The sequence below is a fragment of the Poecilia reticulata genome, linkage group LG2 (assembly GCF_000633615.1).
Source record: "Poecilia reticulata strain Guanapo linkage group LG2, Guppy_female_1.0+MT, whole genome shotgun sequence".
Classification (NCBI taxonomy): Eukaryota; Metazoa; Chordata; class Actinopteri; order Cyprinodontiformes; family Poeciliidae; genus Poecilia; species Poecilia reticulata.
This window is the reverse complement of record NC_024332.1, coordinates 19,184,540-19,201,040: the sequence shown is the minus strand read 5'-3', so window position 1 is coordinate 19,201,040 and position 16,501 is coordinate 19,184,540. Positions and strand designations below refer to the sequence as shown.

At 44.4% G+C, this 16,501-nt stretch overlaps 1 protein-coding gene across 1 annotated transcript in view; it reads left to right on the top strand.

Annotated features, from left to right (window-relative positions):
* Positions 1 to 12,913, top strand: part of LOC103481110 (uncharacterized) — a 22,236-nt gene extending 9,323 nt beyond the window's left edge. The window contains exons 8-22 of the mRNA XM_008436403.2: positions 87 to 383; positions 472 to 633; positions 1,727 to 1,785; positions 1,963 to 1,983; positions 2,855 to 3,096; positions 3,322 to 3,380; positions 3,465 to 3,696; positions 3,778 to 6,032; positions 6,115 to 6,334; positions 7,476 to 7,686; positions 8,108 to 8,296; positions 8,374 to 8,587; positions 8,875 to 8,954; positions 9,270 to 9,328; positions 11,454 to 12,913. Coding sequence (XP_008434625.1) covers positions 87 to 383; positions 472 to 633; positions 1,727 to 1,785; positions 1,963 to 1,983; positions 2,855 to 3,096; positions 3,322 to 3,380; positions 3,465 to 3,696; positions 3,778 to 6,032; positions 6,115 to 6,334; positions 7,476 to 7,686; positions 8,108 to 8,296; positions 8,374 to 8,587; positions 8,875 to 8,954; positions 9,270 to 9,303 — 4,275 coding nt within the window. The 3' untranslated portion in view covers positions 9,304 to 9,328; positions 11,454 to 12,913. The remainder of the gene's footprint in view (positions 1 to 86; positions 384 to 471; positions 634 to 1,726; positions 1,786 to 1,962; positions 1,984 to 2,854; positions 3,097 to 3,321; positions 3,381 to 3,464; positions 3,697 to 3,777; positions 6,033 to 6,114; positions 6,335 to 7,475; positions 7,687 to 8,107; positions 8,297 to 8,373; positions 8,588 to 8,874; positions 8,955 to 9,269; positions 9,329 to 11,453) is intronic.
* The last annotated feature ends 3,588 nt before the right edge of the window (positions 12,914 to 16,501 follow it).

Sequence of the window (16,501 nt, the reverse complement as noted above, 5' to 3'; positions counted from 1 at the left end):
TCCCTGAAGAAACAACCAAGACTGTCGTCCTTGAAGAAACAACCAAGACTGTTGTCCCTGAGGAAATGGTGGAGACTATCAGCCCTGAGGAAACAACCAAGATCGTTATCCCTGAGGAAAAGTTCTTACCAAGAGAGAACGGTACCCTAGTGGTTCTCCCACCAGCCAACGAAGCTCCAGGTGTAGCAGAGGAAACTACACCAGGAACATCAACAGTGGGACCTACCGAGGAGGCAACCACTCGGTCCACAACACGCTCTCCTAAGAATGTAGTGGAAACCAACAATGGAAACTTTCCGGATGTACCAGTCCGACCCTATGTAGAACAAGACATCTTTTTGGGGAACAGTGACTTTGTGGAGGAGGAAGAGGAAGATAATTCGGTAAGCAGATGTAGAATATTTCACAAAGATTGGTTAAAGTGTTGACTCCATCATCAGATGAGCATCTGGGCATGTCTTGTGTTTTCAGATTGGTAATGAGATAGACGACACGCTGCTGCGACCCCCGCAGCCAATGAAGGAGTTTGTGGTGGAGCAGCGGATCAAACTAAAGGGAGAAACCTACAGCAACGCTCTGAGAGACCCCAGCAGCTTCCAGTACCAGCAGCTGGCCAAGCAGTTCAAACGCAAGGTCAGCATCTGTCCAATCTATACCAGACGTGTACTTAATGCAGTAAGGGTCAAAGGTTAATGAATCCACTGAGAGCAAGCTTACGCAGGTCTTTTTTGAAAGCTGTTTCTGAGCAGCGGTGCCGTCTGCTCTGTTTTCTCCTCATGGTTTCATTAGCAGCACCGACTGAAAATGATCCTGTGTTGTTACCATCTTCTTGTTTTGAGTCTTTCTCCCTCAATGACGTCCACAACACTCACTCAGAACCAAACTGACTTGCTTGTGGTTTCTTCCAAACTGCAGACTCAGGACTTTGGCTCCGGTTTAAAGGCCTCGCCTGACTTTCACGCTTTAAGTATCTTCATGCATTACAGCTCAGCTTGCTGTGGCTGCCAGAGAGCAGCTATACGAGCCGCGCAGGCTGCGGAGAACATACAGTATACGAGCAGTGACTCACCTCGAGCCGGTGGAAAAAGCAGCACTGCCAGGAAAGCAGAGCAAAACGCCGGTGTGTTCCCGCTCCACTGGGAGGTTTATGGGCCTCGCTCCATGTCAGTGACGCGGGAAAGCAGTTTATGGTTTGAATGTCATGGTCAGGATCTTTAATGAGGGAATATGAAGTGGATAACTGCACTAATAGAATCAACAGAAGAAGAAGAGGGCAGCCACAGGCCATTGAACTCTGAATAAAAGGTCAGAGCTGCAGATTTCACTCATTAAAGACTAAAGTGTGGGTCTTTATTGTGCCGATTAGGAAGACCTTTAGCTTTTCTTCCTCCACTGAGACTCTTCTGTTGTTGCTCTTTAAATGATCCCAAACGGTCCAGATGTGGTGAGACAAACATCCTGCTAGGGAATGAAAAAAACAGCCTTCATTTCCTGAACATGTTTCACCTTCCATCCTCTAAGGTTTCTTCAGTTTGTGTTTGGATTATGACCTATGAACTATGACATACTAATGATTTGTTCACGAAAAGCTTTAAAACCAGAGTAGATCAGGAAGTGATGAACATGTACTGACCTTTATAGATGATCACCTGTGGAGTAACCGGCTGCTTCTCTGGTTGTTCTGGACTGAACGGCTCCAGGTTTTAACCTCTGTCTCCTCTGACAGGTTGAAGACGCCTTCGACAGGCTGCCAGGCTTCAGGAGCCTTGACATAATTGAATTCAGGTACAGTTTAATTGACTTAAATTACGGCTGACCTTAGGAACCGTCATTTATAAGTAGTAAACTTTGGATTTAAAAGCAAGCTGGACAAAAAGTTAAGTTTCTCTGTCACGTTTAATGAATTTTTCAAATTTTTCCTGGTTTCTGTCGGCTCATTTGTGGTTTGGTTTGTGTTTTCAGGCCTCAGAAGGACCTGCAGCGGTAAGTTTGTCCTCATTCTGTCTGGGCCTCCCAAACATTGCTTCATTATTGCTCTGTGCAGCTGGGCTCATCCATAACCTGTAACCCTGCTGCCTCTGAAGGCGTCACTCTCCTCTCCTCAACTTCTGCTGCTCTGAGACTTGTGTTTTCACTTCTGCTGAAGGATTAGTTGGCGTCTACCMTGACGTCTTGTCAGGCTTTATGGGTGACTTAACCCCTGGCCCCCTTCTGGCAGGAACACTGATTAATGCCCCTCCAGCTGGCTGTGCAGGTGAAAACCTGCTGCAGAGGAGCGTCAGGCTGACGGGAAGCTAAAATCTAGGAAAGCCTCAAAAACCTAAGATAATGTAAGATTTAAAAAGCTTGATCCTCTGGAGTTCACAGCAAGCTGATCATAAATGGGCATGAGACTCGTGGCTGAAGGCAGGCTGGTCCTCTGGACCAGATCTTTACCTGTTGCTCTGAACAACAGGTCTGCCGCTCCGCTTTCTGCTTAATGTCCTTATCGATAGTCAATCAGGTCTTAAGTGGGATAAGACGCTCGGCGGCCACCTGCAGCCGTTACAGGATTACCTTAAAGCTTTGTGACCAACTCTACTCTCACCGCTCCGTCAGACCGGCCCAGTCTCCACTGACCATCCAGCAGGTCACCAGGTTCAGGCGTGAACAAAGTCTGATCAGCATGAACTAACGAACAAGATTAATGTAAATGTAAAAATCTTCCACCATGGTGAAGCTAATCAGATAACAACCAGATCCAGTCAAGACTAATTTACTGTCTAAAATAATTTCTTCTTCAGATGTTTTAGATGATTGGATGGTGTTTGTACCTGAGTGCTGACTGAGCCATTCTGTGTTCTGGTCCAATCAGGGGTCTGGTGGTGCAGGTCCACTACGCCATCACTCTGGATCTGGAGGTGGACAGCGGTGGGATCTCCAGCGACACTCTGGACTTCATCATTCTGCAGAACAACCAGGTGGAGCGGAGCTACGTTGGATCCGCTGAGCAGCCTACAGTCATCTACACCATCACTGATTTCCGTAACTACATCACCGAAGCTCTGCACAAAGACAACGTCCTGACCAACGGCAGCCTGGACAGCCTGGAAAATGGTACCTTTGCTTGTTTGGTCTTTAGAAACTAGGATCAGGCCCAAAATCTGACAAAATCTAAAGTTTACTGCTTGTTTCATAATTGATGACTTATGTTTTCATGGTGTAAAGCACTTTGAACTGCCTTGCTGATGAAATGTGCTGTAAAATCAAACTTAGCTTGACTTTAGTGAACATATTGAAGAAATATTGACTCCCTTACATAAATGTTTTTTGTWTTTGAAGCAGGGAACGTTCCTCCTGTGGGACCTACAAGTAAACCGGATGAAGCTTACAACAACATGGTGAGCTGAACAAATTCTGTTTTCTAAATGAAACTTTGACAGATTTAAACGAGTAGAGGCTGAACATTGGCTCCTTGTTTTCAGGATAACATACTGGCTGCAGAGAAACCTCCCGATGCGCCGATCCATGAGCCAGACACCAGTGAGGTTTTCCTGAAGAAGGAGGACTTCCTGTTTGACACCAGGGACCAGTGGAAAGGTCCACACAGTGAGGAAGTGAGTGAAAATGACGTCTTCTTATTCGATGAAAGTACAACATCTCCACAGACCGTTAAAGGCCAAAAGACAGTTGATCTGGAGCCGATAACTAAAGACGGTAAGAATCATCTCCATCTGTAAAATCTCTGTTGTTTTTCTCGATCAGATCAGTCAGTTGATGGGTTCATTTGCTTCACAGATGGAGGAAACATTGAAGGTGAGGGATTCCTGCTCACTACGCCTCCCAGCGCTGAGGATGACCACCATGTGGAAAACCAAACGGTGGTTCCTGAAGGTTCCCCTGCAGTCACTTTACCTCCAAAACCCTCTGAGGCCATGTCTGATCATGGCTCTGGATCTGGTTTCTCTGGAGATTATCAGGATTCTTATCTGTGGTCTTTGGAGGCTTCAGAAACATCTGACATCACTTATGACCGGGGGGTCGGTAGCCATGAAGTCCTACCACCACCTGACCTGGAGATGGACACGGATGATGCTGCTGTGGAACCAGCAACCTCTAAAACCGATTATGTTTTACTGGAGACAACCTCCATGTCTGATGACTCTCACACACAGAAACCTCTGGGTGATGTTCTGGAGATGCCTCTGAGCACAGACCCACCAGACTTCACCACTCCTCAAGTTCTTCTACCTTCAACTGAGGCAGCCATGACGGTGGACTTTTCTGTTCAAACAGTGGAAGCATCTGGTTTCCATGACGACTTTTATCTGATTGAGCCTCAGTCCCTAACAGTTACATCCTCTCCTGAACCTAAAACCTGGACTCCAGCTGATTTTGGCATCGGGCATCAAGAGGCCACTGAAAACCTGGAGGAAGAGATTTTAGGGGTCACTGTCTCAGATATCCTAAAGATGAAAGGTGAAGAGGTTATTGTTCTTGATTTACCAGAAACTCAAACTGAAGCTCCTCTCACTCTGGACCTGCCTACATTTGTTGAAGTGCAGGCGGTCACAGTCGGTGAACTCAGTGGTGAAACAGCCACTACTGGTCCAGAACAGCCTCAGGTTCTGGCTGACAAATCTGAGCCGCCGCTTCCAGAAACAAGAGCAACCAGTGAGATTGAGATTTTGGAGGAGCAGCATTTAGGAACCACTCAGTCCCCCACGACAGTACCTTCCACTGAAGGTCTGGACCAGGACCTGGCTGTGGATGAAGTCATTGCTGTCACTACAACCACAGCAGCTCCAGTCCCAACTTCACCCCCAGCCCTGGAGCAGAGCGTTGCACTGTCCCCTGAAAAGGAGTCGCCTTTCACTCGAGTGTCTGACTCGGTGCCAGAAGATGAGGATCTCTTTCACCACGAGGAGGCCACTGATATTTCCACAAGCTCCACTTCTTCAGACGTTTTTCAGTCGACACCAGGAGAAAAGACTCCAACTGATTCTGGACGGGAATCACTGTATGCTTCAGAGCAACACATGGAGACAACTGAACCTTCAGGAGAGGAAGCAGGACCTCTTACAACAACAAATGAACCTTCTGAKGGAATTGTAAAACCTTTGGATGAGGAAGAAGGACCTTTTAAACCTGAAGAACCTCCAAAAGACAAAGCGGACCCTCTGGAGGATGCCGGAGTCAAACCACATGTAGAATCCTCAGAAACTGAAACTGTGACAGTGAAGAGTGAAGCTTCTGGTGGAGGAAAGCAAACTCCTCTGGAGGACTTGGAGTCGACATCACTGGGAGAACAACCTGGAGAAGATCCCGACTCTCCAAAAGGAGAAGTTGTGGAAGTGCAACCATCAGGACAAGAACTGGAAACCTCTAGACCTGAAGAAGGGACTTTAGGGGGCAAATTAGAACCTGCTGAAGAACAAAAAGAACATTTTGGGGGAGAGGTAGAACCTAAATCTTCAGAAGTAAAAGTAGAACCTACTGGAGAAGGAGAAGTAACTCCAGAGGTGAAAATTCAACCTTCTGGAAAAGGAACCGATCCTCCAGTTGTGCCTGTAGAGCCTGTTGAAGGACATTCTGAAGAGGTGCAAAGGTCACCTTCTGCAGGAGAAGTAAAACCTTTAGAAGAGGAAGGAGAACATTTTAGAAAGGAAGTGGCTCCTTCACATGGGGAAGTGGAACCAGAACCTTCTGGAGAAGTAGTCAGCAGTCTCCTTCCAACACCGTCTTCCTCACAGCCCAACGTTAACGACAGCTCATCTGTCATCAACCTGGACTATGACTTCTCTGACATGCCCAGTATTGATGTGAGCATCGACCTGTTCCAGTACGGCTCTGGGGAAGCTGATGGGGAAAGCAGTGGCTTCTCCAGTGAAGCTCGGGGTTCAGACCTGGAAGCTTTTCCTTTACCAGGCCGGCCGGGCAGAGCTCTGACCGTGTTCTTCAGCCTGAGGGTCACCAACATGGCGTTCTCCAGGAACCTTTTCAACAAAAGCTCCTCAGAGTACAAATCTCTAGAACAGCAGTTTATACAGCTGGTGAGAATCTCAAAGAACCAGATTCCATTAAATAGGTTCATATTAAGGATACTCTGGTGACCTTTCTGTCTTTCCTTTACAGCTGGTCCCGTACCTTCAGTCCAACCTGAACAACTTCCAGAACCTGGAGATCCTGAACTTCAGAAACGGCAGCATTGTTGTTAACAGCAGAATGCGTTTTGGCAAACCGGTTCCCAAAGAGGTCACCAACATCATCTACCTGATTCTGGAGGACTTTGCCAACACGGCCTACCACACCATGAACCTGGCCATCGACAAGTACTCACTGGACGTTGAATCAGGTGAGACGCAACCCAACCAAACCTGGAGGAGGAAATATGTTTGAGTCCATGGGAAGAACAGGGGTTTGGTTTCACTTAAATCTAAATTCATTATAAATGAGGAGCAGTGAGCCTAGTGGAGCAGAAAACCATCGAGTCTTCTTACGCCTGGTTGGTTTTCAGCTTGTTTGTGCAGCGCTGCAGCGTCTCGGGTGCCCTTTCACCTCTTAGGATCTGATCTAATACCTCAGATAATCCGTCTGGGAGGAACGTGACCAGTGGCACCGACTGCAGTATCAACATCATGTTTGTTTGTCTCCATCTGCCTGAACACTAGGTGTTTTCCTCCTCCATAAGTCTTTAAAAGGTAATGACTGGGTGGTGGCAGTTGTTTACCGGTTTTAATCCGTATAATGTCGTTTTATTGTAAAAATGTTGGAACAAACGTTTATTTCACTACAACCATGACTTGTCCAAACCAGAGGGTTTATTGGATGCTTTTGAAATTTGACATTTCTTGTTGTATCAGAACCAGAAAACTCTACAAACTGTAGAAACCAGTTTAGTCTGAAAGGTCACTGGGTGGATCTTTGAACAAATTAACTGCTAAGATCTGAGTTTAGGAGATCTTGGGTGATCCATTAATGGTTTTCATGTGGGTAATGAGACCCCTGCTGGGTTTATGTAAGAGTTTACCGAAGAGTAAATAACTCATTGTTTCTGCATTCCGACTGGACTTTAATCTGTCTGAGCCATTGTTAGGAGCTCTTCACTGACTAATCAAGCTAATCTACAACAGTGACTCACTGTAAACTCTGGATAATCAGTTTACTCATCTCATCTTCACCGCAGACACGTTTTCCATTGCACAAGCACAAGCTAAACCTGCCAGGTCACTTAGAGGCTGCAGGGCTCGCCGGGGTCACTGAACAAACTATGATCGCTTCAGCATCATTAGAAAGAGGGAATACACGTTGACGTTGCCTTGGAAACATCAACTTTGACTTGTCGATCATTGTAGAAAGGAAGAAAGAAACAATACTGTCTAAGCATCTGGAGTGACTTTGTGATGAACCATCCGAGAGAGCGGCTCGTTCTCAGGTGGAGTTTCTGTTTTGATGTGATCCATCGGCTCTGAGGTAATTTCCTCTCTGCCTGGCAGGTGACCGGGCGGATCCCTGCAAGTTCCAGGCCTGTAACGAGTTTTCCAAGTGCATGGTGAACCAGTGGTCAGGAGAGGCAGAGTGTGTGTGCGATCCTGGATATCTGAGCATCGACGGCCTGCCGTGTCAGAGCATCTGTGACGCTCAGCACAACTTCTGCCTCAACGACGGCAAATGTGACATCATCCYTGGCAAGGGCGCCATCTGCAGGTAGGGGAAAATAAACTGGTGTGGTGTGTTTACTGTAAAAAATGTATTAGCCCTCATTATGTTCCTGTTAGCCAACGTCAGGCAGAGTTTTTGTTACATTTTCAACATTTAATTGAATTCTGAATTATATTCTTTACAATTTAAAGACAATCATCTGTCTTCTTCTGCTTAATATTTTCTGCCTATTATAATTACTATAATTGTAATTTAAGTGAAATAGGATGAAACTGAATTAACAATTAAATAAAACATCACTTCATCTGCATACAGGTGAATATTTGCATTAAAGTATTATTATTAAATGTAAAATAAAAGATTGCATCATCTGCATATTAGTGAATATTTTCATTAAACAGTGTAAGCAGAGCTTTGTGAGGGGATTCTGCAGATTTGGTTCAGGTTGACCCAGTTGGTTCTGCAGGTGTCGTGTTGGTGAGAACTGGTGGTACCGCGGTGAGCACTGCGAGGAGTACGTCTCTGAACCCCTGGTGGTCGGCATCGCCATCGCCTCGGTGGTCGGCTTCCTGTTGGTGGCTGGAGGAATCATCTTCTTTCTGGCCAGAACCCTCAGAGAGCAGTATGACGGTGAAGACACGGAGGACCCACTCAGGTTGGCCGAATYTTTCAGTTTTAGGAGCAAATTTAGCTTAATGTGAAAGTAAAAYATTTTATCTTGTGACGTTTTAGGCGCCATGAAAGCRTTCCAACTTTGGAGCGAGCCACGAAGTTCAACCCGATGTTTGAGAGCGACCCGGTCTCTGCTCAGTACTACCGSCGCTATGATGACAGCCTGCCCCAGTACCACCAGTGCTGCGACTCCACCCTGAACCAGTGCTGCTCCAAAGAACTGACCAGTGAAGAAATACAGAGCATCTGCCAGAACACGGCTCTCTCCAAAGAGGTGAGGTCGTTGTGTTTCTGGATCTCTGTGGCGTTAGCATCTCGTTGTCCCTGAAGCTAGTTGTGTTAGCGGCTCAGAGCTCCTGATTACCAGGCGACTTTCTCCTCTGAGCTCTGACTTCAGTCCTGTGATCTGACACCATGTTGTGACGTTTCTTTGGCTCAGACGTGTTCAGCTCAGCAGGATGTTTGTACTACGTAGACRAGTATTTTTACTTCTCCTCCTACTGTGCTCTTACATAAACTTGATCACCGTGCGCTGACCTCTGACCTCTGACCTCTCTGCAGGAGATCCAGGAGCGTCTCAGAATAATCGAGTTGTGCTCCAGAGATCAGCGCTTTGCAGACTTTGTCCGGCAAACGCAAGTGTGAGTGCTCTTACTTTTTTCTTTATCCGTTTATTTAATGCTGACCTGAAACTACTTCTCAAATATTTAYCATGTTGATTTGAATATTTAAGCTGCTAGATCCTCAGATATTTAGAATTTCCTGTGTGACATCAAAACCGTAGAAATCTGAAGACCAAACAAGTTGCACTTCTGTTTCTTTAAAGACTGAAAAACAGCAGGAAGGTCTGGAGAGGCTCATCAGCCTCAAARARCTGAACAGAAAAGTTGTTGTTCGCCTCTCAGCTCTGTTCACGTTCAGCCTGAACACAAACTAACCCGTTCTTCCTGCCACAGATTCCTGGAGAGGAGAGGAAGCTCCACAACGTAGCGTCCAGGCAACCGCAGACCTCCAGGTACAACCAGACCKGCTGCTGCTCAAACCAGGCTTCTTTCATTATGCACTACACTACCCAGAAGCCYCAGCAGACTCTACCAACATCAGCTATGCTCAGCTTTAAACTCTTAGGGATCACCAATGAGCTGTTGTAGTCATTTGATGCGCTAGTAGCAGAGCTAACTTTTAGCTTAGCACTTTGAAAATATCTTAGCTTCCCCTAMGTTAATTTATCTTTTGTGAAGTTTCAGTTGAAAAAAGTTTGACATGTGTTGAAATCTTAGTTATCAGCTGTTAATAATTCTTATAGTCGTTTTTTCCCCCCAGTAACTTTATTTCAAACAAGAACAAAATAAATGGACAGTGGATCATATGTAAACATAAATATAACATCTTCAGGCAGAATATGTTGATTATAATGTCACAGCTAAATTGGTGCTGAAAGGTTGTAATCTTTCCAGGGCAGATAGAAATTGAATTGTTGTTGGCGTTTAGCACAGGGGTCCCCAAACTATGACCCGTGGGCCGGATCCGGCCCTCCTCCACATTTGGTCCGGCCCCCTGAACAATACCACAGAGCATTCCGATTTTTTTCATTCACCATATTTTCCGGACTATAAGCCGTTTATATGTGGATTTTTCTTCAACCACCAGRGGGCTCTTTAGCAGGGAGTAAATCATTGGAAGTCTATGTTACTTGTGCGCCAACRCTGAGCCCAYAAGCAGCAAAATGAGTAAGAAACAGATCAGATGCCTTTGGAARGTTTCTTTGCAAAGGCTTTGAAAAGGCCCAGAGAAGAGACAGGAGAATGGATTTATCCTGGACTGGTAGGTGACTCCCACATTACAAGCCAGCTCTGCGTAACATGCGCGACCGGCTGCTAATGAGGCAATGAAGCTTCAAGCTGTAAGTACTCTCGTTTCAAGTCAGGGAAAACCCCACAGGCTGCGATAAAAGGGCCAAGACACAACCCAAATTGGGCATATTCGGTATTTAGTGGGAACACCAACATGGAGAAGCCTTATCTGACTGTTAACCCCCCTCCCTCTCTCCCCCGGTCCGCGGTAATAAAAAGGTAGGGACCACTGATTTAGCACATGCTAGTAGCATGTGCTAAATCAGTGCTAAATCAGTAGGATCAGCACTTTTACTGTTACAGTTACCGTTCGGAAACTACCATAGTCAGTTTAGTTAAATCTAATCTTGGCAACTTTTTCTTTTTCAGCCCCAATAAATGTGATATTCAATTGACCTGTTATGACTCAAATTTTGGGTGTCCGCCCCCCTCTGCTGCTGCTGCATCATTGTGGAAAACCTGGAGCGGCAGAGATATCTGAGGCTTATATGTGTATGTTTACTGGTTTAAAAACAAAACAAAAAAACTTTGGGTTTGTGGTTTATAGTCCAGTGCGGCTAGTTGGGAAAATACGGACTATAATCCTTCCTGGATTTTTTCTGTGACGAACCCAGAGAGGGTTATTTGGTTATTATTTATTTCATTAATAGTGTCATTATTTATTTCCTGACTTGTTCTGTGAAGAACCCAGAGAGGGTTATTTGATTGTGATTTCTGGAAAACAATATATTTTTACATTTAAGCACTCTTACAATCACACTTTTTCTGTTACAAACTGACTCCGGCCCCCCACCAGAGAAGGAAAAAGTTATGTGGCCCTCACAGGAAAAAGTTTGGGGACYCCTGGTTTAGCATTAGCTTCTGCTAAATACTGCTACATTGTGTAGTAATTTAGGTTTAGCCTTATGGTTCGGGCTTTAGGGTTAACTTTGCTAATATTTTCAGGTAGCGAATTTATTGTTTTTTATTAAAATAAGGTGTTGTGTGCCACATAAAACCACACTYTGGTACAAGATGTGAGAAAAAGTGTTTCTGTATCAGAATTGGTTCACTGGTGTTTGGATAAAGTCATCAGACTGCTGACCAGCCCAACCATGTTTTCACTCACCACACCTGTAAAAACAGATGAATTAAGATGATCGGCTCATATAACAGAAGATGAGATGTAGCGTATTTGGGGGCTCGTCCGGGATCTTTTTGCCATCTGCAAACACTGAGCTTGAGTTTCTTTCCTGTAGAAGTGAAAATGAGTAACGTTGAGTTTTTAACCCAGCTGTTTCTCCACAGAAACCAGCACTACGTCTGTAACTGGAGGAGGAAGACCAGTCTATCATGATGCTGCTGTTCGCTGAGCTGAAGGTGACCAGATGCTGASAGATGTTGGAATTWATTTTTTTGCCCTGAAGTGAACTTGATTTTTGATTCCATTCTGTGTTTTTGTATCCTGATGTCTTGTTTTGAAGGAACACTTTGATTTCTGATCTTTGATCGCTGGACGTTACCTCTGTCTTACACATTCTGCCAGATTTCATCTCCAGCTTGGATCGAAGGGTTTCTGGTTGCATCCTGACCTCCTGGTCGCCACCCGGGCTTGTCTGAGGTRTAATCCCGGACGCCGGTGACCGGCAGCGTTTCTCCCTCTGGTGCCTTCACTGTTCTGTTAGCTCTTCTGGGATGTGATGCAAACAGAACCCTTGATCAAAAGCAACTTTGACATAAATCCACAACACCAAACATCATCAACCTCCTGCTTTTTCTACTGCTTTCTCATCACTGATGTTTACATTTCTGTACTAGAGGTAGAGCTTAACTCTGACTCCATGAAATGATGAATATGTCTAGTTTGTGTTTTCTAAGACTTTGGCTGCTTCTCATTAGAGCAAGGCGGATCCAACCTTTCCCTTCAGTTTTATTAATGTGTTTATTTTGTGGATCTGAAACATCTGGATCTTGTAGAACAAATGATTTGGACAAAAGACAACTTTTAGTTCTTCAGAGATACTCTGGTACCTGATTACCGAGCAAACAAAGCACCAACACAACAACATGGGTCCAATCGAGCTGAGGTTACTTTAATGTCAGGCTCCTGCAAAAGGTGCTAATCATTTGATGTCATCGCTAAATGTTCAAGTTATTCACCGAGTTGTTCACGGACGAAATGTTGTGACCCAACAACAAAATCATTTGTTGTTTCAGTGAAAGTCTCTGGTACTTTCGGCTGTCATGATCTGTTTCTGTTACGGTATTTTCTTGATCCAGTTCTGAATATCAGCTGGCTTTATGGCTTTATGGCTTTATGTCTTTATGTACGTTGTTTCACATTTATTCATGTTTTTTGCTCTCTGAAGTTCCCACTATGCTGTTTTTATGATAAACTATTTTCTAATCTTGAAAAAAGCTTSTACTTCATCCCCAGAACGACGTGTCTAATTACCGAAAATACAAACCTGAACGTTGAAGCAGCATAACAACTTGCTTGTTTTTAGATGTGCTAATAGAGACCAGGAACAAGTTTTATCTTAATTTCCCTCCTAAATGTTTATCATGACGTTTTAAAAAGCCGTCTTCCTCCAGCTCCTCAGACGGTTTTAACGTTTGAATGTTGACGTTCTCGGCCCTCATGTCCGTCGCTGTGGTTTGTATTGTGTGCTTTTATGCCGGTTTGTCTGATTTTTAGTCTAAAGCTGTAATGTAAGCGTGGGAGGTGGCGCACTTTTTAAAATAAAATGCTAACATTTTTTTACACACCCGTCATCAGACGTTACATGTTTGTTAGAAGAGGAAAAACTCTGAAAGGTTCGCAAACACTCTGCACTCAGTGTTGACATGTTGGTCATCACCATGASAACCTGATGACATCACAGGTAAACGATAAACAACAAGAACGTTAATCTGACTGGTTAATCCTCTCAAATATGTTTCAACTGTATGTAAAGTGTCATAAAAACACATTTAATATTCATAATTTATCTAAGTTTTCCATATTTATCAACTTTAATGTTGGCATTTGTTATGTTTCTGAAGCAGAGGAGTCCAAGGTGTGGCTGGGAGGCCATTTGCAACCCTTTCAATAACTTTGTGTGGCCCCCATCATTCATAGCCCTGATGCAGATAAATATATGTTTTATCATTTTTAAGAGGRAAGTTATATCTTCTTAAATGAAGAGTGTTTGGTCCTGSAAGTGTTTTATTTTATTAGCCATGTTTTSATTTTGTTTTCATTTTAAGATCCTAGCAGCTACGCTCACAAACATCCAGTCACTGTTTACTGAAAAACAAACCTGGATGAATTCGCCAGGTTTTTTTAAACAAAGTAATTTTATTTGTTGCAGAGAATCGATTAAAACGTTGTCCAGACAAACAAAGTAGAAAACATTCGACCCAGAAAGTTTGGAAACTGAACGCTTTGCTTTTATTACTGAGACCTGAAATAATTTGTTCTTTTCCACTTTGTTTCAGTAAATTAATGCAGGTTGGGTTTATTGTTTGGCAGGTACAAAAGAAGGCAATCACAATAAAATTATTGTGCGGTTTTGTTATGAGGGGTGGGGAAAACTCCGCTGGGTGCTTTTAACTGGTTCAGCTGGTCGGATGGTTAGAGACCGTCTCTGCTCCTCGGTGGTCTCCAGGGATCGTTGGCCGTCCCTCATCGGTTGCCGTGGTTACAGCAGTGAGGATGACAACTGGTAAATCCCGTCCTTCATCACCTGAGAGACAAAAGTCAAACAGAGCGGGACAGAGTGAAGACAGACGGTCTCCTGGAGGAGGACGTGTTGACGCTCAGTCATGGCTGCTGACAGCAGGAATGTTGAGACCCAAAGTCAGCAGCCCGAGGTTCGGTTCTGATTATTCATCCAGCGTAACGGAACGGGTCGGACCCGTATCCAGACTGGAACCAGTGATGTGAATCTAACTGATTTCTTGCTGCAGTTTTTTCTGCATGGCTGTTCAATAAACTAATTAAATGCGACTGAAGAGAAGAAGAAGAACGAAGACAGCAGTAATAATGGCCGCCGCCGTCTGTGGATGGATTTGAACATTTTTAACATTTTTCAGACCAGACAACAAAAGATGAAGGAAAGGGAAAGAAAAGCTTATTTACATCCAGATTTACGGCGTCTGCCGTTTCTAATGGTGCAGAATTATGACGCGTCTCACATCAGTGATGTAAAAGTCGAATGAAATGCGACACGACCGTTTTCAGACTGCAGAGACACATTGAGGTGGAACAAATCTGATCTTCTTTTGCAGGAAGTGTGTCCCGATTTTTTGTTATTCAATCAGTACGGTTGTTTGCTAGCGGTAGATTAKATGAACACACGTGTTTGTTATGAACGCCGCATTCCAGGTCAAAGTCTTSGAAGCARTGCCTGTAAGTAGCAGGTTATACTTCAAAACGAGCCTTTATGCTAACGTATGAGGAACTTTCCCTCAATGGAATATAGTCAGTTCCAGTGACCGTTTCACTTACGGTTTCTGCCCATGTGCTTTCTGGGTAAAAATCAATCGAGAAACGCGCTTCCCCCCTTCCCCCCAATAATTTCCGGCAGCGCAGGTGATAAACGTGTATAACACTTTTTCTGTTACAAACTGACTCCGGCCCCCACCAGAGAAGGGAAAAGTTATGTGGCCCTAACAGGAAAAAGTTTGGGGACCCCTGGTTTAAGTATTTAATTTAACWCAACCTGAAAGTTRAGTAGAAAATGTTTTCCTGACTGGGAAGCTGGTGGGTTTGCTTCAGGATGCCKGAAGGGCCCCCAAGAAGATTCAGCTCCTGTATTTTCTGAGCCACCATTTTTTCTCCTCCTGCTGAGAAACAGAAGTATTTTGGAGTCCAGGCCCCAAAGTTTTACAGAACGTGATGATAAAGGAAATAGAAGTGGCTTTTATTTTGAAGGAACTAACCCAGAACCCTATATTTGATTAARTTTTGCAGTAATTTATTCTTTATTTTCTTATTTTCTGTGTGTGAAGCACATGYCAGGTTAATGATGTGAACAGTTTTACTCAYGTTGCATCATTCTACCTCCTTCACTCATTTCATTCTTCTAWATATTCATAATTTAACTCTGAAGCCRGAGTTGAAGGTTCCCCTCRTCCTCCCAGCTTTGATTTCGGACTGAATTTGAACTCTTCAGGAACGACCACCTCTGGAGGCTTTTATTTTGGAAACAGAGGAGACAGAGYGGCGCAAGAAGACAAAATAAAAGAGGAAAATGTTGACATTGTTGCACGTGAGACCTTGGTGACCCTGAGACTRAGYGGGCCTGGGATCTGGTCCAGGATYCGTCCTGGTTCTGTTTYATAACTGCTTGATCAGAACCAGCCGGGATCAATCAGTCGTTTTAGTGAATCMGGAAGAAACAAGACGCAGGCCTGAATGTTTCAGCATCAGGAAYAGAAGCGTTCCGGTCCAAACAACCCGACCTTCGTCTTCCTCTTTTATTTCTAACCACAGACTCTTCCTCATTTTACCAAGCTCAGTTTATTAGTTCAGTTTTTTCCTCCCGTCATAATCTTTATCCACCTCAGTCCAACAACCCATGATGCATTGCGGCGGATGGGGCGTGGCATCTTGTCATTAAATAGAAATTACATTCCTAAACGTTTCAGCCACATTTATTTCAGGAAAATATATCTGAAAATCAGAGTTTCCACCTCAGAGGGAAGAACACTGTCATAGAACCAGGGCCGGCCGAATCCTTTCTGGCTACCTGAGCAGATTTTCATTTGGGGCCCCCGATACCAACATGTCAGCACCAGATTCTTCTTTTTTTCTAGACATAAAAATAAAACAACTGTTGTGGAGATCCTAAAAAGCTGCTTATGCCTTGGGCCGGCTCTGACTAAATCATTTAAGAATAGAAAATCTGAACAATGTTCAAACTTCACACTTAAAATCTCCTAAAGTAAAAACATAAGTCTTAAGCATCCTGGAGGATGAGGAAAGCRTCCCTCTCCATCTCCATGGAAACATTTAAAGCTCTTCCTTTAACTCCATATTTGTTGGATCTGATCACCAGAGCTCTGCTTCGCTGCAGCAGKKAGGTCAAGCTGGGTCATATGAGTTTTCATCATGAAACCACCTGGACTTGAGCTGATTGCTATCCAGGTCGTTRGTTCTGTCTGGACGTTTGCTGCTCCAGAACCAGGCTCTGATTTCTGGTGAGGATCAAAAATYATAATTCCTTTCTGTCTGAGCGCTGCGGCTCTTAACCTGGATGCCCGCCTGACCTCTGACCCTGACGRCCTTAAAGGAGCAGGCAGACATTTCAGCAGCTCTGCCTTAGCATCCTGGAGGAAGTGGAGGAGGAGGATGAAGGCCAACCTGAACT